The sequence below is a fragment of the Fundulus heteroclitus genome, chromosome 6 (assembly GCF_011125445.2).
Source record: "Fundulus heteroclitus isolate FHET01 chromosome 6, MU-UCD_Fhet_4.1, whole genome shotgun sequence".
In the NCBI taxonomy this organism is placed as follows: Eukaryota; Metazoa; Chordata; class Actinopteri; order Cyprinodontiformes; family Fundulidae; genus Fundulus; species Fundulus heteroclitus.
The window spans coordinates 4,051,592-4,073,841 of NC_046366.1; the positions used below are offsets into that span (position 1 = coordinate 4,051,592).

Consider the following 22,250-nt stretch of genomic DNA (forward strand, 5'->3'; position numbering starts at 1 on the left):
AACGATATATATCGATCAATAGACGTATGGTTCAATATAAAAAACAGGGTTCGATAAAAAGATCAATAAAAGAACAGTGCATTCTAGCCTATCATGTAGGTTAATAGTACAGTCATTGCATCCTCCCAACCAATCACAAACCCAGGAAAGCTCCATCAGCCTTCAGAGAGCACATGTTCTTTTTTTCTTTTTTAACACTTACAGGTTTCGTAAAAAGTTGGTTGAATAAAGAGTTGTGTTTGAATCCATCTATTTAAAATTAGCTCATTAAGCAACAGCATAAAATGGTCAGGGCTGCACATAAAATGTATATTTTGAATTTTTTTTGATAATTATCAATATCGATCAATATGATTTCTATTTTATCAATATGCTTTTATTCTATATCGTCCAGCCCTACAAGAGTGCAGTATTGAAGCTTTATCATTACTCTGGCTTGTTGGATTAAATATTTTAATATATAGTTTCTGTTTATAGTCATTTCTTACTAAAGAAGTCTACAATAAAAGAAGACCTCAAGGGCAAAGAACTGAGACAGAACTTTTATGTTCACAGATAATTAGCGACTCTTTTCTATTTGTGTCAATACCAGAAGCTTTCATCTAACATTAGGCCAAGCAAACTGGTCTAAAAGTAATCTAAGCATAGAATTAAATTGTCACATTTGTAAGGCAAGCAAAACTATCTGCAAATCAAGCAAAAAATACCCAGAAGTGTCAACTGAAACCTAAAGACAGCTTTATTTGCTTTATCACAAACTAATTTAGTCTCTTTCCGTTGTGATAAAAATACCAATGTGCACCAAGCTCTTTCCAAAGAATTAATATGCATCTGATCACCACACAGTGATCCAAATGCAGTAGCAAAAGTTTATAACCTTCACTGTATATTCCGCAGAAGTTATAAAGAGGAAACTAAAAAAATAAATAAACAAAAACAAACTTTTGACCATGACTGTGCAGAGCTGTGAAGATAATCATCACCAGGCTGCTGCAAAGCGTCACAGCAGCAGCTCAGTGAAAAGCTCTTGACCTGAGGAGGTTCTAACAACCAAAGCTTTGAGACGTTCTCGTTCCGTGTTCGCATGCGATCCTAATTTAATTTAACCGACCCGCGCCGGGAGCCAAGCATTCCTGTCATGGTCAGAGAGCAGCCTGTGGTTCCGATGCTCTCCACAATCACACGCAGCATGGGAACTTCCAGACTTTAATAGAAACAGGACTGATGGAGAAAAAAAACTCCTTTAATTTACAGACTTTAATAAGAAAACTATTCACATTCATAAATATTTGCAATGCAAAATAGAACAGAGACGCTACATTGCGCTGAACTAAAGAGTGTGTCTTCAATGGACTGCATTAAACGTAGTCATTGAAAACGACCGTGGCCTAATAATCCAATTTGATTATTAACACACAAAGGGAAACTTCATGGAAATGCCAGAGTGAGTAGAAACTTGGTATGCCTCCCTTGCAAACGGCTCCCTAAAGGATAAAAAGAAAGAACATGTTAATCATCCGGAGTGGCAAAGCAAGATAACCTGAAACTAATCCGATCATTCAGACTTTATTAAAAAGACCCGTCGGTTATCTCAGCTCTGCTGGATCGGACAGATTTACAGCTTGGATTAGCACTTGGGAAAATTACTAGCTAACAAACTGCAGAAGCACATCGAGCTTTTCTCAGATCCTCATGGGGTTACGTCACGGAAACATCTGATCTTGTTCCACTTCTCTAATGTAGTGACCCTGTGATCTGATAAATGCTGGTAAACCACTCGACCGCTCACACTGCTGAACCTCACGCAGGGAATCAAGTCCTGCTGCTGCGTATCTTCCCGAGTGATAACAATGCAATCCTTGGCTTTCAAAGCTGTTTGCAAATAAAAATCGAAATACTGAGGTGTGCATTTGTGTTCAGCCCCCTTTCGGACGCAGTAGCTAATATGCAGATGATGCTCTCTGCTCTCTGCTTACTCAATTAGATTTTAATATTTTAGTATAAAAATGGAGAATCAGAGTTGATTGTAATATGCAAAAACAAGGTGCAAAGCCATTTAAAGGAGCGAGCACTGGTTATTGCTTCTTCCACCTGAAACAAAAAAGATGATAAAACAAACAAACAGAGATATACACAGGCATTTGTGTTCAGCCCCCTTTCCTCAGACACCCTGAAATACAATCCAGGGCAGCCAGACTTAGACTTAGATGCCTTCAGAAGTCACCCAGTTGGTAAATAGGTTCTACTTCTGGGGAATTTAACCACAGCAGACAGGTCAGGGAGAAAGCCGTGAAGTTTAAAGCAGGAGTCGGTTCTGAAACAACATTCCAAGGCTTTGAGCATCTCAGAGCTCTGCTCGAGCCATCTTCTGAAAATAGCAGGCATATTGCACAACCAAGACATCTGTCCCTAAGAGGCTGGGCAAGGAGAGCATTAATCAGCCAAGAGGCCCATGGGAACAGCAGAAATCCTCAGCTCCAGTGGGGGAATCTGTCATCAGGACAGCTACTAGTTATGCACTCCTTTAATCCGGCATCTAAGCAAAGCAAGAAAACAGCCACTGTTGGAAGAAAGCCATAAAAGACTGTTTGCGTTTTGCCAAAAGCCACGCAGGAAACAGTAAATATGTAGAAGGTGCTCTAGTTGCACGACACTAAAAGTGAACATTTTGGTCTACATGCCAAGTGTGAGGGAAATAAAATGTTCATGTAAAGGTGAACTCCCCAGCCCACAGGTAAACACCGTGGAGGCAGCGTCCTGCTGTGGGAAATCAAAAGTAAAGAAGTACTGACACAGAGGGGCTGAATAAAAATACACACCTCACTTTACGCAAACAGCTTTTGTGAAAGCTGTTGAAAATCACGTAGCAGTTTCCTTCCACTTCTCAGCCATGCACTGCTTAGTGTTGGTCTGTCGCATAAAATCCCAACAAAACAAGCTGAGGTTTGGGGTCGCATCATTACAACGTCTAAAAAAAAAACGTTAAGGCAACGTGTAGAATTATAGCATTTATTTTGACGCACGGGGCACAAAGTAAATAAATAAATCAGAAAAGTCAAACTAAAGCCGTTTATGTTGCAAAATCTTCCTGCTGTTGCAAAACCACCGTTCCTCTCCTCCCCCACAGAGGTGAGAACGATCGGTGAAAAGGACGCAGTGGCTAATATGCAGATGATGCTCTCTGCTTACTCAATTAGATTTTAATATTTTAGTATAAAAATGGAGAATCAGAGTTGATTGTAATATGCAAAAACAAGATGCAAAGCCATTTAAAGGAACAAGCACTGGTTATTGCTTCTTCCACCTGAAACAAAAAAGATGATAAAACAAACAGATAGAGATATATACAGGTAGGGTTCCCAATTATTGAACCTTTGTCATGTGACAAGCACAAAAGGGATTTTATGTTACAAATTAAAAAGCAGCACATTACTGTCAAGTGGAAGGAAAGTGATTCTTAGTTTTCCCTTTAGTATATTATTATTTATTTATTTTTACAATTAAAAATCTGAAAAGTGTGGCATGGACTTGCATTCAGCTCTCATATGGGGGTATTTCATAGAAGCGGCTTTTGGTACACATGCCGTGTGCCGTATACCTCTACCAGCTTTGCATATGCAGAGACTGAGGTCTGTTTTGCAAAATACCTCATCTCAGGCAGATCAGGAGGGGGAACATCTGTAACCGTCAGGAAAGTCCTCCCACCGGTTCCCAACATGATTTGGGTCTGGGCTGTGCCGTTTAACCCAGGAATATGCTGTGATCTAGACCAGGGCTCTTCAACCTTGGTCCTCAGGATTCCCTCCCTGTCCTGCATGTTTAAGACGTTTCCCTGCCTCCACACTCCTGAGGTAAATCAATGGCTGAATGGCTGCCGTGGAGGTCATGCAGTCATATGATTCAGGTGTGGTGGAGCCGAGGCAGGACAGTGGGTCCTGAGGGCCAGTGTTGAAGAGCTCTGATCTAGACCACAGTATTAGCAGGTCAGACTGTGGCTTTGTTAACAGGTTCCAGGGGTGGAAGAAAACCATCTGTCTTCCCATCAATTTGATCCAGCGTCACCGTCATGGCTGAAGAAAGCATCCCCACAGCATGATGCTGCCAACCCTAGGGTTCACCACAGGGATGGTACGCTCAGGGGATCAGAGTGAAATGGGCTGAGTACAAAAGTGAATTTTGAAGAAGCTCAAGGGGAGTGAACATGAAGGCAAGACAACGGGGGGGAGGGGGGGGTCTTCAACTCGACGGCTAGATGCCAGTAGCTGCTACACTGATAATCAGCATCTCAGATAACAAAACCAAGCTTTGATGAATGATTTATTTTCCAGTCTGCCAATTCAACATGTTTTTACCTGCAGCGCAGCAGGGATTCAGCTAAGTATTTCCTTTGTAGAGCTCCAGGCAGAGGGATCGTCCTGCATGGCTAACGTCTGATTCACAAACTTCAGCATCCCTGTTAGTGAGCTCATGTCCACCTCTTCCTCCTCCTGCCCCACCAAGGTACTCACAGACTCCCTCCTGGACTCCGCGTGCTGCACGTCGTCTCCCTGCTGCACCGTGGGAGGCTCCACGCTCGCGTTTGTGTCCAGCATGTATGTGAGCGGATTGAAGGAGCCGTCAGACACCGCTGAGGCCTCTGTGGCGCTGAGCCCCTGCCAGCTGTGGTCAGCGGACCCTGGGAAAGTTGAAAGAGACTGTGAGGAAGACTCCCATGGCTGCTTGATCAGCGCGGCACTCAGCGCGGCCTTCAGGCTTGGAGGGAGGTCCACGGAGGAGTCGACGCTGCTGCCCTGAAGCCAGTCTCGGGGTAGCAGGAGGCTGCCGGACATGTGGGGAGCTGAGGTAGGATGAAGATACGAGAGAGTGGGAGGAGACGAGCAAGGTCGCGTCTTTGTCGGGGAGCACAGGGGGACGGAACGACTACGTGAAGGAGAGGGGACGGCGGTTTGTAACTGTGTGGGCGAAGGAGGAGATGGATGAGCAGAGGAGGAGGGCTCTGTGAATGTGTGCAGGGCAGGAAGGGAGACAGCGTGACTGTACAGATTCTGCCGCTCAGCAGCTCGTCCCATACTGGAGATCCTGGCTTGGAGGCGGGTCAGCTCAGCCTCCTGCAGAAGGCAAGGAGACAAATCAGCACGACTCCCTTTGAAAACAACACGTGATGCTGGCATAAACGGTACCTTGATGAGCAGCGAATCAGCAGACGTCTCCACAGACGTCTCCGAGGCACGGAGCTGAGTTTGGAGCTGAGAAACGTGCGTTCTGCTTTGCTTTAACTGTGCAGAGAGCAGCTCCAGCTGAGCGTTCAGGTGGCTGTTCTGAACGGCCGCCTGCTCACGCAGAACCCTGCTCTCCTCCAGCTCGCTCTGACTCTGCAGAAGCTGCGCCTGGCTGCGCTCCAGCTGCGCCTGGAGGTGACCGGCGTGGCTGCGGCTGTGATCCAGCTCAGTCCTAGCCTGGTCCAGCTGGCTGTTGACCCGGCTGCACTGTGCCTTTGCTTCCTCCAGCTGGGCCTGGCTCTGCTGGAGCTGCGCGGTGAGCTGCTCCTGGGAGGAGCGCATGGTGGAGGAGATCTGCTCGGAGACTTTGAGGAGCTGGCCTCGGGTGTGCTGCAGAGACTCCAGCTGGAAGAGGAGGGGGAACAACAGGTGTTCACGAAACAGGGCTTTACTGAAGTATTCATCCACGAACCACGGCACATTTTATGGGAAAGCTCAGCACAGAGAAATGCATGGTTGTGAAACAGAAGGGAAACGGTGCATTGTTTGCCAATAAAACTCTGGAAAGTGCCTTAAGAAGTCATCTAAATAGTAAATAGTGCCACACAATTTAATCTCAGCGTGAGTGTGGCTGTTCTGTTCAGAGGTTTGTTAAAGAACATTAGACAACGAACCGCATCCTCAAGACCAGAAATCCCACAGGAGACAGCAAAAGGAGAGGCTTTTCCAGATGTTTGAAGCAGAGTTATGGGAATAAAGCAATACCCCAAGCTTTTTAATCCCACTGAGCTCTGTTCATCATGTGGGAATGGAAGGAGGATAGCACCATGTCTGTGATGATGCATGGTGGTGGTAGCACCATGCTGTGGGAAAGCTTTTCAGGTCAGAGCTGCAGGGAAGCTGGACGTCCTGTTCATGGCTGCAGCCAGAGCAGTGAAAGATTCGATCACAACATGTTGATGAAGTAGAATGGCCTAGTCAAAGGCCAGACCTACATTCAGCTGGGAATATGAGTCCATATGCTCTCCGTCCAGTCTGACTGACTAAGGAAAAGCTACGAGCCATAGCTCGGTTCTGTTTATAATATCAATTATGTTAATATCTACTACATGCTGATTTGCACTCCAGCTTTACGTTATTTACCGTTCTGTCTTTTTGGACATTTTATGTGGTCAGTTTTAATTTCCCCTCCTACATTAATAAAGTATATTGTATCTTTAACTGACTGCAGGAAGGTGAATAGAAATGACCACAAAAAAAGTGAATCATCTTCCTTTTTACTTAAAAACCGTACGTTGTTCAGTCAAATAAAACCTCAATACAACACATCCCAGCATGCTGCTGTATTGTGATGAAATGTCAAAAAGTTCCCCTGGGAAAACGATGTAAAGAAAAGAGGAAACGAAATCCGACAGAACAGAAGAGACTGAGGAACTACGGCGACCACCAGTCCTACACGGACCAGCATGAAGCACACGGACTGATGAGAAGCTCACCACAAAAACTGACGTCACTTCTTCTAGATAAGCTGATCATTTCAAAATGAAATCCTGTCCTCGGTTAGTGGAGGACAGCTTCACCCCCCCCTCAGAAGGAGCTGTACCTCCTTGCTGTGCTGCTCCTTCTCCAACTCCAGCTCCTGCTCCAAAGCAGTGACCGTACTCTGCAGCCTGGCCTCCTCCTGCAGCCACCGCGCCTCCTTCAGCGTCAGCTCCTCCTCTACGCTACACAGCTGGGCCTCCTGCAGAACAGACACACAGACCCCACCATTAGATCATGAGCGTGACGTGGGACAGCCGTGCAGAATGGAAACAAATATTCATTCCCAGAATATCCCTGTTCAGGCCAGCAGGCTCTACTGTGGTTGAGTTTTAACGGCAGAAGGTTACAACACGGCGCTCAGACTTCACCGTCTCCCTGATCTGCAGCTTGGCCGTGTCCAGCTCTCTGGTCAGAGCCTCACGGTGACGCTGATGTGCTTCAAGTTCGTCCAGCACTTTCTGAAGCTTTTGCTGGCCCTCACGCAGCTGCTGACTGAACTCCTCTGACTCCTAGCCACACAACAACAGGAACACACAGGAAGATTTATTAGGTCGTTGGAATTCTCCAGACTAGTCATTCAGTTTATTTATATAGCGCCAATTGACAACACATGTCACCTCAAGACACTTTACAAAGTCAGTTCTAAAAGGTTCAACGTTTCTGTCAAAGGAAAGCCAGCAGATCGCATCGAGTCATTGGCTGGCAGCATTCAGGCCTCCTAAATGAGCATGTGGCCACAGTGGACAGTGGCTTTGTGTCATTGACTTTGCAGCAATCCCTCATACCAAGAATGCATGTAGCAACAGTGGGGAGGAAATCTCCCCTTTAACAGGAGGATACCTCCAGCAGAACCATGAAGAGGGCTCAGTCTGAACGGCCATCTGCGACGACTGACTGGGTTTGAGACGACAGAGCAGAGACACAAAAGGAATTTTAAAAAAAAGCACTGATCCAGGAGTACTTTCTACATGAAAGAAAGGAAAAAGGTAATGGCGAGAATATAAAGACAAAAGCTTAAATACCAGGAAATAATGCAAAATTGGAGAGTAGTAGGAGAATGAAGCAGAGTGAGGGAAAGTGGTGTTTATGACCTGATAGCCAGCATGGTTTCCCAGGAAGTGCCCTCATTTCCATCTAAAAAAGTCTGGGAAGTTCTTTTAATACTCCAATATGACACTAATCAGGTAACAGGAAATTGAAATATTAGTATGTAGTATGTTTGAACAATAGAAGGTGCTTCGTAAAAGTATTCACACTCCCCGACAGTTTGTCACATTACAACCACCAACATCTTTGTACTATATCAGGATTTAGTGAGACTGACCAACACAAAATAGCATCTATGTCAAGTGGAATGAAAATGATAGACATTTCTTTTTAACAAATACCAATCTTAAAAGTGTGGCGTGCTTTTATGTACAACCCCCGATTTAATGCGTTTTGCGTCGATGTCAGCTGCGTGTTTGGGGCAGGTTTCTACCAGCTCTGTGGGCAGGAGGAGGGGGCAGCCTTTCTCTAGCAGGTTACAGGTTAGTTTTACCCAAATGGATTTAAAGCAAATTATTAGATCATGATTATAAATATAATTTTAATCAGTGATTATTTCTGGCCTAAACAGAATACAATACTTAACAAAACTGGATTTGCTCATAAATTTATATTTACATTGACTTAAAAATTACCTTTTTGTTCGCAGTTTTGGCTCTTCCTTAAAATCTTTAGTGGGAAACTTCAGGTTAAAGATAAACAAACAAAAAAAGCAAAGAAAAGCGGTTCCCAGACCTTTGTGTTCCTGTCTGCGAGCTCCTTCTCCCGGGCTTCCAGGCTCTGCTGCAGGAACTCCACCTTCCTCTCCATCTCCAGCTTGTGCTCCTTGATGGCCACGTCCAGCTGGCTGAGCTGAGAGGGAGACAGCAGTGAGGAGAGCTGGCAGCCAAGCAGTTTGAGGGAGTTGAATAAAAGGCACATGAAGATGTCTCGTACCAGCTTGGCTCTCTGCTGGAGCTCCCCCTGCCTTTCTTTCAGCGCGCTGTCCATGTCTAAGACCTCAAGAGTTCTCTCCTCCAACTCCCTCTGGGTCTCACTGCAAATTCACAAACACAGTTAAACTGATCAAGCCATAAACCATTTGTCTGATCATTAGGACTCCTGGGGGCAGAGAGAAATTCATGAAAACTCAAACTGTAGCAACTCCTGATTTGCATAAAATGTAATAGCTGTTTGCTTTTTGCAAGTGTTTGCATGTCCTTTGGGTTGATAGCAACCAATCCTGATGCTCCACTTGTATAGAAGTGCCTGCAGATTCAAAGGCGGAGTTTAAAAGCCCATTAAGCCATTAAGCCCAGTTTGCTTTCTGTTTTATTTTCTTCTTCCTTCATGAATGTTTATGCAACCGAGTGCTTAATGTACAATAAACGTGAAAACTGCGTACGTTGTGTGTTATACAACTGGAATTTATAGGATTCTGCACTTTACGCAACAAAACATCCCAATGTGTCAATTTATCTCAACAGATAGTGACAGTTTGTACAAGTTTTACTTTAGAAGCACTTTATTTCATACAGTCCTCACCTAAGCCGAACACTCAGTTTGTCCACCTTGGCTTGCCGCTCCTCAGAGATGGTTTGGGTTCTCTGTAGGACATCCCTGAGCTCCTGTAGTCGCTCCACGTTGTCGGCCAGCTCTCCCTGCACGGAGCGCAGCTGCCCCTCCAGGACCTGGACTTGCCGTGAGCTGCTGAGCTGCTCCACCTCACTGCGATGGAGCTTCTCCTCCAGATCTGTGACTGGAGGAAGACGAGGACCGATAAAGGACAAACATGAGACTTGAAGAGAACATGGTGCAGTCCAGAGCAGCTGCTGTAAAATGTAGAGCTTTTATGGAACTGATCCTAAATGTCTTACCCACGGAGGTCTTGCTGATGATTTGGCTCTTCATGTGCTGCAGGCTCTGCTCCAAGCCCAGCATCTCCTCCGCCTTTAAGGCAACCTGGCTCCTCAGGTGCTCCAGCTCCGACTCCTTAGAAACCAGCTCAGCCCGACACGTTTCCATCTCTGATGCCAGATGGCTGCCCGGAGATAAAATACAAACCGTGTGGTCAACCTTCAACTGAGATTGGCTGCAGTGAAGGGAATTTAGGTCAAAACAAACAGAAAACAGGTTCATATTGTTCCTTAACCCGGCTGGAAACTGACAGGAGGATGAAAAATGCTACAGAGACACAACAGAAGCTAGCCAGAGCTACACTAGCTAAAAGTCACAGAGCATGCTGCTCTGCACAGAGAATGAAATAAACCTGTGATTATTTATAGTCACATTGATGGGATGTGGTTTCACCATAAGACTGTGTCACCAAGTGCTTTCATTCGGTTTTATCTCGCTCTACTTGTTGTAGGGCTAACAGAATTGCACGTTGGTACTTCAGCCGGCAACTAAAACACCACAGAGGGTCTGATCTTCAAAGATTCCAAATAAGTAGCGCTAAATTGCAATGTGCAAAACCAGTTGGGTCCGCTCCAGTTAAATCAGTATAATACGTGTTACTGGCAGTTTGAGGGAGGCCGTAACAGAAAGAGGAAGCTCTAAACAATGGAGTTGGAGGTAGAAATGGTAATGGTTATTTAAAAACATTATAACAATAATAATGATGAATATTATACATAATGCATTTTAAGAGTCTTAAAGTGCTACAAACTAACGTAAAAAGATTAAATGATGAAAAAAAAGTTTAATTTAAAGGATTAAATATCAACCATAAAACTTGGACAAGCTGACTTTGTCAGCTCCGACCCGACCCAACCCCCCCCCGGCAGAGATTAGTCCGGGAAGCATCTGTACGGTCAGATTTACCAGTTTCATCTCTAAGCAGCTGGGTTTACCTCCTCTTCCCAACAGCTGCTAAATATTCCATGAGTCATCATTTTCACACATGGCTCGGCACCCGGAGAATCCAGACCTAAACCTTATAGATGTGCTGGAGAAGGATTCTCCCATCATCGATACAAGATCTTGGTGTAAAATTAATGTAACACTGGATGGAAAAATAAACCTTTGCAGAAGCTTATCAAACAATGGCACAGCGAACGCTAGCTGTAATCAAATTACGGCTAGCATTCGTAATTAAAGGCGGTCCAACAAAATATTAGTGTGTGAGCTTTTTTTTTGGCCAGGCAGTGTGTGTTCACATGCAGAGACTCTTTGTACCAATCATATATAAACTGTAATGGTGCGTTCAGACTAAATGCGGTGTCCGCAGCATTTCGTGCCGTGTTGACCCGGTGCAACGAGTGACATCAAGTTCACTGCGTCATCATATAGGAGAAGCCTCCATCTGCTTGTCTGTTCAACTCAACATGGCCGACCGGGATTTGACCAAGCAGGTCACGATGCTGCATTTAATGCGAAAAAACTGAACAATGGCGCTGGCGTCCCTGGCATGGACAGAGCAGAGTAAGAGGCTGAGACAGGCCAGTTCTGGAGCTACGAGAACAGGATGAATGATGTAACAGGCTAAATTAAAATGGCTTTTTTCAAAGCCACCCCCAAATCTCTAAAGAGCATTCCTTACTTCATAATTTTTATACCTTCTATTTTGACTGAAAAAAAGCTGTGTCTCCACTGCGCTCCTACGCTGTGACACAACAACCAGTCCCTCATTGGTTGCCACGACGCGATTTGACAGAAAAGTTCAGATTTTTGAACTCCGCTTTGCTTGTTCTGCACGGACCGTACCGACTGCTCTAACCACGAGGATCTCACCGCGGGCCCATTCAGCGCTCCTGACCGCGCCATTAGCATAGGGATAATATGTAAATCCACCGCTGAGTGCGGTTTGGTCATTAGCATGTGATCTGCATATAGGCACACACAAAGGCTTGTCCTTAGGTGTGAGTGTGTGCATGAATGGTTGTTTGTCCTGTCTGTCTCTGTGTTGCCCTGCGACAGACTGGTGACCTGTCCAGGGTGTACCCCGCCTCTCGCCCAGTGATCGCTGGAGATAGGCACCAGCAACCCCTGCAACCCCATGAGGGATTAAGCGGATCAGAAAATGGATGGATGGATGGATGGTTTTACAGAAAGGTCTGACTAAAGGTTTTTAAAAACTTCCGCCCCAAATGACTGAAAGTGCAGCAAATTGCACAGATCAGGTGTAAATTTTGACCTATATCCGGTGGCGCCGACCGCATGGCCACCCCGCTTCTGTCGGTCTGGCCCAGGAAAGCTGTGGCTACAACGTAGCTTATTGCCCTCAGCGTGTCAATGGCTGAGTGAGTGAATGTAGCAGAAAGCGCTTCGAGTTCTCAGACTTGATAACAGCGTTATGCAACTGCAGGCCATTTAGCATTTAACCAAGTGATTTGTTGATCATGAGTCTACGCCCTTATTAGGATTAGGACAAGTTTGGTGCACTTCAGAGAGCAAGATATTTGTGTTTCATTAAAGGCGTGACACATATAAATAGGTTGTATTGCGAAGCTTTCTATAATCCTAGCTTAAGAGACGCTCTGGAGTTTGGACCTGAGGGATTTGGAGAGTTGTTGGTTCTGCTGGGTCATCTCCTGCAGGTTCTCCTCAGCAGCCTGCGCCTCCAGCTCCCTGCCCCTGATTTCGTCCTGCAGAGAAGCACGAGCGCGTTCCAGCTGCAGCTCCAAACTGGACACCTGTAACAGACAGCCCAATGCCAGCGGATGATGTCGGAGGAAACTATCATTTTCTGGCTTCTGTATTATGAGAATAAAAACTGAAAAGATGACCATTTTAGCTCGAATAAAATAACTTCCACACAGTTTAGACCTCCAGGCATTCAGATGTCCTCTGACTGACTTTCTATGGCTCTGCTAACTGAACGGAGATCTTTTTGGCCTTGATCTCAGTGTTCTAGATGTTTTATGCTTTGATGTGAAGGAAACTTTGCACACCTAAATTATACAGCTACACGACTTCCCCTTGGAACCCTTCTAAACAAGTCAGATCTGATCAGGCCATTCCTAGCAGCAGTTAGAAATGGCCTGGTGGGGGGAGGGGGATGGGGGGGTCTGATGCTGCAGAGCCAAAACTGTCAAAAGCCCTGACTGTATAATGGCTCTCACACTGATGATGACCAGTTGAAGTAGATTTACTACTTCCTACTTCCTACTACTGCTACTTCCTCTTACAAAAAAAAGTACTTATGTAAACAGAGGCGTTGGTGTTTGAGGTTGTGAAAGTTCTGACGTGGAGTAGCGCACACGGGATCTGTTGTGTGCTGCTGGGAGCATTAATGATGTCCTACAAAGGTCAGATGTCTCTGGATTACAATAAACTCAGTGAATGAACAATGTTTGATGCAATAAACGAGCAAAGAAGGTACACAGTTAACCGGATGTGGCTAATAATAATAATAATAATAAAGCCACATATTCTCTTAATAAACATGTAAGCAACACCCAACGTAGGCAAAAGAGTCTAAAGAAATGTTATTTGTATTGATTTTGTAATATAAATCTTTGGCTATTTAAATATTAAGAGCTAGAAGTTCCACAATTCGAGAAAAAAAATCATTACATAAAGTCATTAGATTAATTAGGTCATTACATAAATGTATAAGACATGTGCTTGATTCATTAAAAATTAAATAAATCCACTGAATATATTACACTGTACATATAATTCTAAGATTTGTAAATAATTTAAAAATGAATAAAATGTCAAAGTAATTCAATACTATTTGGGTTGATTATATGTTTAAAGCAGATATATTTATTCCACTTAAAAATAGTTTATTACTCCCAAAGGCAAACTAAATCCTAAAATAATTATTTATTTTAATTAATCGTATCATAACCCTGCCAGCTTTACCAATCCAAGTCAGTGGGTGGCGCTAACACAGCTATTAACAAGGTCACAAAATTAACCAATCAGGTGTTGAGCTCTATCATCCCAGGTGTGAATAATTTCATTAAGCACAAGAAGTGTAAACAATTAAATGATTTCAACACAAAGTGTATTAAAAATGTTATTAATCATTTTGACATTTATTTAATGCATTTTATAAACTACTGACCTTTAAATGTATTTATAATGTTTCTTAATCAGTGTAATTCACATATATGTTTTTTTTAATCATTTATTGACCGCAATATTTAGAGGATAACAAGATGGAGAAATGGGACTGTTTGCTGCTTCCAATCAAAGACAGAAAGGAAACTCTGGAACATGCATTTGTCCCAGTAGTTGAAGAGCAACCTAATTAAATATGTTATAAAGTAAGCAACATTATAAAAGGTATCAGTAGGATGACCCAGTACTGTTTGCAGCTGCAAACCAAAATAAGGTCAGTAGCAGCTACTGTGCTTCTAACCTGGTTTCATGTCCTGGTCTCCGTGTGTCCAACTCACCTGTCTCTGCAGTTGGCTCTGGCTCTCCTCCAGCTCAGAGATCCGAGCCGTGCTCTCAGTCAGCATGGTCTGCTGCTGCTGCAGAGACACCTGCAGCTCCAGGTTCTGCTCACTGGAGTGCCGACAGTCCAGGCTGGTGCTGTGAAGCTTCTCCTGCAGAGAGGACAACTGAAAAACAACAAAGATGGACAATGGTTGGAGGCGTGGGCCCTGCTCCAAGGACAGGCGAGTGGTTGTTTTCGTGCCCCCTGATTTGAAAATGAATGATTTCATTCCGGTGACCAATGGTGCACCTTTTCATTCTTCCTTTGCAGCTCAGCCTCATAGGTCTTCTTGCTCTCGTCCATCTGCTGCAGGTACAGGTTCAGCTCCTCTCTGCACGCTGACAGGCATGACTGTAGCTCAGATATCTGATGGAGAAGCACAGCAGGTTAGAGATGGTGGACACAGCATCTTTGTCGGTATGGCTCTCGTTTATTAGAAGGAAGTCCCTTCTAAGCCCACGATTTAAAAGCATGCAGAATAACTGTATTCAGATTGACTGGATCCGTCTCACAGAGCATTAAAGAAGTCCTTAGTATTTATAAATGTGGCTTTACTCTGCTGCAGTTTGAGGGCATTTTTCATTGCAGGGCTCTTGATGTCATGTTACTGCATTCCTTCAGGATGAGTCTGAACCGGATCATTGCGACGGTTTGATTCTTTCTGTTCCGGTCTTTCGCGGCGGATTAGCAGCTGTGTTTGGGACCGCTGTGGGACAAGCTTTAGCCCCAAGAAACTGAATTCCACTTTTATTAAATGACACACTTTTCCAGACTCAAAGTCCTAACGTCCTCTGTCTCTTCAAAGAGCTTTTTAAACTAGAAATACCAAAGTCCATAGTTATCCATAGGGACTTATAGACGGGAAGAGACAAGCAGAAGGATGGATGGATAAAGAAAATGATGCAAGTTTCAGACAGTGGGACAGGAGATAACGTTTAGAAACAGGAATATATTTGACCAAACGTATGCAGACATGGTAATTATGGAGCCTGTACAAACCTTGGCAGCAGAGAGCGAAGCCTGGTCTTTGAAACTCTGCAGCAACTGCTGGTTGTGACTAACTTCTGCTTTGTTCTCCTGAAATTGAGGAACAACGATCATTCATCCATAAATAAACTGCCCTGTGCCGTACGCCTATGAAACCAACATGTTGTGTTACCTGGGCGAGCTGATCTACAGAGGTCTGAAGCAGGAGAGCTGCTTTCTGAGCCTCGTCTCGCTCCCTTTGAAGAGAACCCAACTGCTGCTGCATCCCCAACACCTGAGACCGGGCCTCCTCCACAGTCTGCTGCAGCTGCAGGAGGTCAGAGAAACACCGCTAGTCCAGCGAACATCACTGCTAGAGAAGCTGTGCTGCGAGTCTAGGTTACCATTTCTATCCGATGCTGCTGCTCAGCCAGCTGGTTACAGTGAGACTGTTTACATTGCTCCATGGACTGCTGGTACTCTTTCTGCTTTTTGGACAACAGGGTCTGGAAGTGCTGAATGCTGCTGCTCCTTTCCTGTGATCAGAGACAAGAACCAGAGCTGAAGCCGAGCCTCGGGCAGAGGGCCGATGAAGCCGAGATAAAACCACGGGGAGGTTTGGATGTACCTGCAGCTCATTCTCCAGCTCCGTGTTCTTCAGAGCAGCCAGACTGTACGCCGAGCTTTTCTCCTGCAGCTGTTTCTCCAGCGCAGCGACCCGGGCACCTTTTCTTTTCAACTGATGTAAAACAAGTAGAAAAGGAAGAAGGAAGAAAAGACCTTGGTGCATGCATGTCTATATCACATTTTCTTTCCAAAACTGTTTCAGCATGATGTCGTTTTTAATGCTTTACGAAAAAAAAATGCCTAAAATATCAAAGATCCCATCCTTGATGTTGCTCAGTTTCACTGACACACTTAAAAAGCCTGAGGCGCAGCTAGCAGAGGTGATTAGAAGACGTAGGCACCTCTTTCTGTGCGTCTGTGGCTTGGCTGGCTCGCTCCTGCAGCTCTGTGTGGAGGCTCTGGTAGTGCGAGGCTCTCTGGGCCATGGAGCTCTGCAGGGAGGAGATCTCCTCCTGGGCCCTGCTCAGACGCTCCTGGAGCCGCTCGTTCAGGCTCTTCTGCTTCAGACGCTCAGCCTCCTTGGCCTGAACAACCCTCAGCAGCTGCTGGTAGCCTTCACCTGGACGGGGCGAGGCATGGAGAGAGAGAGAGAGAGAGAACGGCAAGGCTTCTGTTTCAGGAATGTACTTTACGAAGAAAATTAGACAAAATATACATCAGTCAAGGGGAGTTCTGACCATAGTGGGGGGGGGGGGTTGTTATTGTTTTTGTTTTGTTTGTTTACAAAAATATGCAAAAAAGACAGTCTCTGAACATTTTAGAAAATCCTGTCTTTAATTTATACTAAGAGGGGGGAAATCTGGTGCTAAGAAACCATTGTTTTCACATATTTCTTAGTGGTACAGTTATTTGCAGAATCTAACAGGCCCATAAAAATAACAGAAGGTTTGCTTTTATTATTAGCCACTCACATCTTTCCTTTTTCCACATAAAATCCCAAGAACCAGCTGAAAGCAGACATCTGACATATATGGGGGAGGGAGCTCAAAACTGCATTCTGCTCCTGATTTTTTCCCATGCATCTCATAACATTTTAAACGTTCTATCATAGCAGATATTTTTTTTCCAAGTTTGTGATGAGGGCTGGAAATGTCCTGACAGGTGCATTACAGAACATCTCCCTTGCACTGCTGGACCTGGTTTTCTTAAGCTGAGCTGAGATGCCGTATGCCGAGGTGCTCAGTACGCTGAATGCACTGATCTCTATGTTCACTGTAATTGGTGAGCATAATTAGTCATATTTCTAAGGGGTCAGCTGCTCCTGAAGTGGGATTAGATCAATATAATGGTTTGGTTAGTGGTATGAAATGGAAGGAGGGAAGAAATGACAACACAAAATAAAGGTACGAACGGAGGAAGTGGCAAACTGACCCGCCATTGATAACCAAACTAAAACTATGAGGCTCAGCCTTAGAGCGGTTGCCTGCTTTGTGATGCTTGAGCATTTGGAGCCTACCTGGTTTGAGTTTCAGCAGATGTGCAGCTCCTAAATAGTCCACTGGGGGCAGCATGCACGGATTGGGGCAGACTGGCCCTGCAGGAGCCTTAATGCATTAAAGAGCAGAAGAGAAAATTCAGGCTCCCTCCTTTCTGCAGGACCAGCGATAAAGACATGGACTGTTGCTAAACTGGCTGCAGGAAAATGTTTATGCAGAGGAACCAACTTACAATGCAACTCCATTTTAATGCAGTCACAAACACGAAATAAGGATGTAGGAGGGAGTTTAAAAGCTTGGCTACCTCCTTTAGGTGCAGCAGAGCCAGCATTGCCTCCAGGCTGGCCAGCTCAGCCCGGCTCTGTTGAGCCTCTCTGTGGCTCTGGGTCAGGTTCTGCTCCTGATTACGGGTCAGAGTCCGCAGCTCCTCCACCTCCCTGCGCAGAGAGGCCACCTCCCTGCACTCTGCACCCCGCTCTGAGAGCTGCTGCTCCAGCTGGGAGGCTTTGTGTCTCAGCTGGTCCACCTGGGCTTGAAGGTGAGCAGCAGCATCCTTGGTCTGCCTCAGCTCCTCCTGCAGCTGGCTGGATGAAAAAAAAAAAAAAAACACTGCCGATTGAATACAAGTTGAGGAAAAGAACGGGACTGTTTTCACACTTCTCCTCTTTTTTTTTTTTTTATTCAACAGAAGTCAATCAGTACCCGACGGTCTGGTTCTGCTCAGCTCTTTTCCTTTCCAACGCAGAAAACTTCATCTCCAACTCCTCCTTTTCTCGGTCAGACTCAATCAGGCTCTCTTTCAGCTTTTTCTCATTCTCCGTCACCTTGAAGGCACAGAGAAATAAAAGAGGTCCAGGATCACCAAGGAGGCCAGGCTCTTGTTCGTAATGAAAGAAAAAGGCAGTTCCACTCGGCGTACCTCTTGGAGTTTAACAGAAATGGTGTCTTTATAATATTTGAAAGCTTCTTTGAGTTTCTCTGCGTTTTGAAGGGCTTGGTTCCGTTGCTGCTCGGCTCTGCGGGGAAAGGTTGTGGAACATGCTGTTGGAGCTTAAAGTGTAATTTAACATCCGAGATATCAGAATACAGGGATGTGATCCTGAGGTGACTCGGTTTTTTACGTCAACAAAACAGGATGAAAATAAAAGTCCAGTAAGACTGATGCTGACAACATTCAGATGGCACTAGGTCCAAGCGTGTGTAAAATCCTCACCTCTTTCCTACTGTTGTTCTGCTGTCCAGTTCCTCTCTCAGCGTCCGCAGCTCCTCCGTCAGCGAGGCGACCGCAGCGTCGCTGTGAGCTGCAGCCTCCTGGCAGCACTGCGCCCTCAGCTCCGCGGCCCTAGAACACATCCAGCATGCCAGGAAACTACAGCTTAAAAACAGGTCAGAAATGATGAATCATTCAATGAACAAGTCACCGCGAATAAAATCTAAACATTAACCTGTATTTTGTTGCCTTCAACCTAACAAAGTAAAAGGTTTCAGCTGAAAATAATTTTGTTGTCTAAATAAAGGTTCAAAGTAGGGCTGGCCGATATATCGATTTAACTGATTAATTCGAATTTACAATTTATTAAGATTTTATTTTCCAAATGGACTCATTGGGCTTCCATGACGAGAATAGCATGTTTAGGAAAATATATTACATTGTAAAGACGAAACTGTTTTTACCATAAGATGAGGCGCATCAATTTATTCATTTTTTTGAAGCTAATTTGAAGTCACACAAGTGCAGTGAAGCTTGTTCTTTGCTCATCGCGTAAAACCAGCAGCAGCAAACATTCTGTTATATTTTCATGGTTTATACTATGGCAGGGCCGCCATCTTGTTTCACAAGCACAGTTACACAGCTTGTTTTTAGTTGCACTTTGAATCCAGGTCAGCTCCCAGACGAAATGCTTGACATAAAAATCAGTTTTAAAGTAATTTCTGTAATTTCATTTTGCGAAACGAAAAAGAGGAAAATAAACCGATTAAAATAAACCGATTAATCGGATTTGGTATAAGAAAATCAGAGATTTTATTTTTAAGCCATATCGCCCAGCCCTAGCTAAAAGTAATAATTAACATCTAAGAAACAGAAGATTTTTCTTTCCTGCAAATTAGAAAGGCATGCCAGGTTTGTTCGGTAAACCAGCCTCGTAAATGCAGAGCAAGGAGCTTACCTCAGCTCCTCGCTCTGAGCCTCCAGTTCAGCTTCCAGCTGGCGGATGTGTTCGCTCATGGCTGCCACGGTGCTGCCAACCCTGACCCTAGAGAGGCTGGGATGGACCTGCCGAGCAGAACAAACACTTTCGTCGTTACGTCCCAAAGCAAGAAGAAATGCATCACCGCCAGCCGTTAACAGCTGAAGCACGCGCACCACGGCGTGTCACACCTGCAGCTTGGAAACTCCAGGCTCATACTGCAGGGAATCCAGGTCGCTGAGGAGCCGCTCCTCTTCTGTGATCAGGCAGGCGTTCTCCTGTCGCACGCAGCCTGCTTTCTTTTTCGCAGGAGCAGACTCCATCCCTACTGGCTGGATGGAAAGAGGCAAAGAAAGTGGGAGAGGAGGGTTAAGACAAAATAATCAATGGTTCCACCACCATTTACTGTAGATAATGATGCTTATATTTACAGAAAGGTGAAAAATAAAGCTAGGCTGAACGGAAGTGTGCCGGTTTAAAGGTGTGCAGCAGGGATTTGTTCTCTCTCTAGCTGGGTATTTAAGGGAGCTCTGACCCCCACATAAAGTGTATTACAGTAATGCACCAGAGTACCATAAAGGGAAGGCTTAACAGTTAATTAGGACTAATTAACGCTGATATCCCTAGATAAAGTGTCCCGTGTAATAAACAGCTTTCTGATAACAGTCCAAGCTTTAAACATCACAGAGCTCTGTTCAATCCATTGTCTGAAAATGAAACGAGGATGACACAACCTGCCAAGACATCCGACTAAACAGGGCCAGGTAAGGACAGCATTCATCAGAGGAGCAGCCAAGAGGAGCTCTGGAGGAGCTACAGAGATCCACAGCTCAGGCGTCATAAAAGTATTAGTCGATCACAGCACAAACATGGATGTTACAGAAGAGTGGGGAGCAGAGGGTGATAACATGACACCCGAGATTTGATTTGATTTTTCATCCTAAAAGCCAAACAGGATTTTGGAGATAGGCTAACATTACACATCATTAGAATCTGTAGTAAGGCTTTAAAATTCATGTTTAGAAATGTTCTGTATGCAAACTGTTTGACTTTGAGATATTTTGCAAAAAAAAAAAAAAAAAGAATGGGCCACCACAGAAAACTCCCAATGAAATAGATTTAAGTGGTTGCAATGAGAAAACTGTGGAAGTGTTGAAGGGATCAGAGTTCCTTTTAAAAAGAACTCTACCGTTTATATATTTTCCTTTTCCTGCATTATCCTTTCCTGCCTTGGTTTAAGCTTCAAATGTTGCACATCTACAGACTGACACTTTTCTTTCATTCGTCTCTGCTAAACAGATCAAGCTCAGTCAGATTGGATGGAGAGCGTCCGTGAACATGAACGCTCTGTACTTGTGGCCACGGGTTCTCAGTTGGATGGAAGTCTGGACTTTGACTGGGCCACTCTTGCACATGAATATGCTTTGTTATAAGGTCTGGCTGTATGTTTAGGGGCGATGTCCTGCTTGAGAACAAACCTCCACCCTGGTCTTAAACTGGTTGCAGCCTCTAACCAGTTTTCCTCCAGAACTGCCTGGTCTTATAGCGCCCTCCATCTCTCCGTCAACTTAATTGCGGCTGTTAGAGAAAAGCTTCCCCGGAGCACGAAGCTGCCGCCACCAATTGTCACTTCAGGGATGGTGTTTTAAAGTTAATGTGTTGTTTTAGTTTTCCTCCACACATTTAAATGTCATTTGCCAAAAAGTTGCGTTTTGGTCTCCTCTGGACAGAGCACCTTCTTTCACAGGCTTGACGAGTCCCCTACACAGTTTGTGCCAAACTTTGGCTTTCTTGTTGCCACTTTTCCACTGAGGCCAGCGATGGGTAGAGCACACAGCCAATACTTCTACTGCCTGGCCTCTTAGTTTAGGTCCTAAACTAAGAGGCTGTAGGTGGATGGGCATATCTGGGTGGCTTTGCAGTTGTGCTATACTCTCTCCATTTTTTTTTTTTTTTTTTTTTGGGATGATGCACTGAACTTGCACAGGGTTTTATTAAGGAATATCAGATTAAAAGAGACCTGATTCTTGCCTTAGTTTGTGTCAACTGCTGATCAACACTGTTGGAGTGATCAGCTCTTAGTTTATGCTTCTATAGTTTACTCACCTTAGTGTCTGTCCCACACTCTGGTAGCAGAGCTCAGTTGACTGGATCTGATCCTTCAGGCTGGACACATGCTTCGCTTAATTTTCTCTTCGATCTCTTCAAATAATCTGAACAACAACTCCTGCATGTCGAGCCTCGGTGGAGTTTAACTAAAGAACAGCCTCACTAGAGTTACCATCTGGTCGCCCATTGTATGGCCACAAGTGGAAAGCTGAAAGAAAAGCAGGTCTGGCTTTGTTTAGGAAGCAAGCTGCCAAAAAAAACTTACGCTACCAGAAACCTGGGTGACTGTAAACACAGGAGCTCTTTACGCCAACAGGTTGTAAGCTAGTAAACATTAGCCCTGTTTTCTTGTTTTTTTAATAAGAACAATTAACTTAACACCAGACATAATTTCTGCTTTAAATAAACTATTACCTTTGTTGTCCAAGAGTCTGTCTCTAACATATATTTTCAACAAATCTCTTGGGTTACTGGAGGCGGAACGGTTTGTATTTTTAGTCTCCGCCCACATACCAACAACATACTGTCCAATTGGCTAAGATTAACCGTTCTGTGAGGCGATTGGTCGATATGCGACGTGTCCGCGAGCAACGGCGCGCACTGGCTTAAATGACGTTCTAAAGGGTCTAGTCGTTTTCCTTTCGCCGTCACAAAGTTATAACGAGCAGCTAAGGAGGAGTGAAAACTCTGAGCAAGACTGACTTTGCGACACCACCGTTGGAGGTGCTCCTTAGCAGCATAG

The 22,250-nt window shown here is 44.7% G+C and overlaps 1 protein-coding gene across 4 annotated transcripts; it reads right to left on the bottom strand.

Annotated features, from left to right (window-relative positions):
• Positions 1 to 1,222: 1,222 nt before the first annotated feature.
• Positions 1,223 to 22,013, bottom strand: ccdc18 (coiled-coil domain containing 18). Of its 4 annotated transcripts, XM_021312608.2 has the most exons (26): positions 21,923 to 22,013; positions 21,506 to 21,716; positions 19,591 to 19,731; positions 19,379 to 19,485; positions 18,424 to 18,552; positions 18,130 to 18,226; positions 17,913 to 18,034; positions 17,515 to 17,794; positions 17,231 to 17,318; positions 16,116 to 16,333; positions 15,776 to 15,886; positions 15,552 to 15,683; positions 15,341 to 15,475; positions 15,181 to 15,258; positions 14,431 to 14,547; positions 14,138 to 14,305; positions 12,279 to 12,421; positions 9,665 to 9,828; positions 9,333 to 9,546; positions 8,745 to 8,844; positions 8,544 to 8,660; positions 7,130 to 7,270; positions 6,823 to 6,960; positions 5,181 to 5,624; positions 4,353 to 5,108; positions 1,223 to 1,484 (listed from the first exon to the last, which is right to left on the bottom strand). In XM_021312608.2, exons 3-25 carry the CDS (start codon positions 19,720 to 19,722, stop codon positions 4,371 to 4,373), a joined length of 4,113 nt encoding a protein of 1,370 aa, XP_021168283.2. In that variant the 5' UTR covers positions 19,723 to 19,731; positions 21,506 to 21,716; positions 21,923 to 22,013; the 3' UTR covers positions 1,223 to 1,484; positions 4,353 to 4,370. The 4 variants fall into 4 exon arrangements, with proteins under 4 accessions (XP_021168283.2, XP_021168284.2, XP_021168282.2 ...); XM_021312609.2 differs by having other exon boundaries at positions 14,138 to 14,290; positions 21,506 to 21,997; XM_021312607.2 differs by having other exon boundaries at positions 21,506 to 21,997.
• Positions 22,014 to 22,250: the final 237 nt, after the last annotated feature.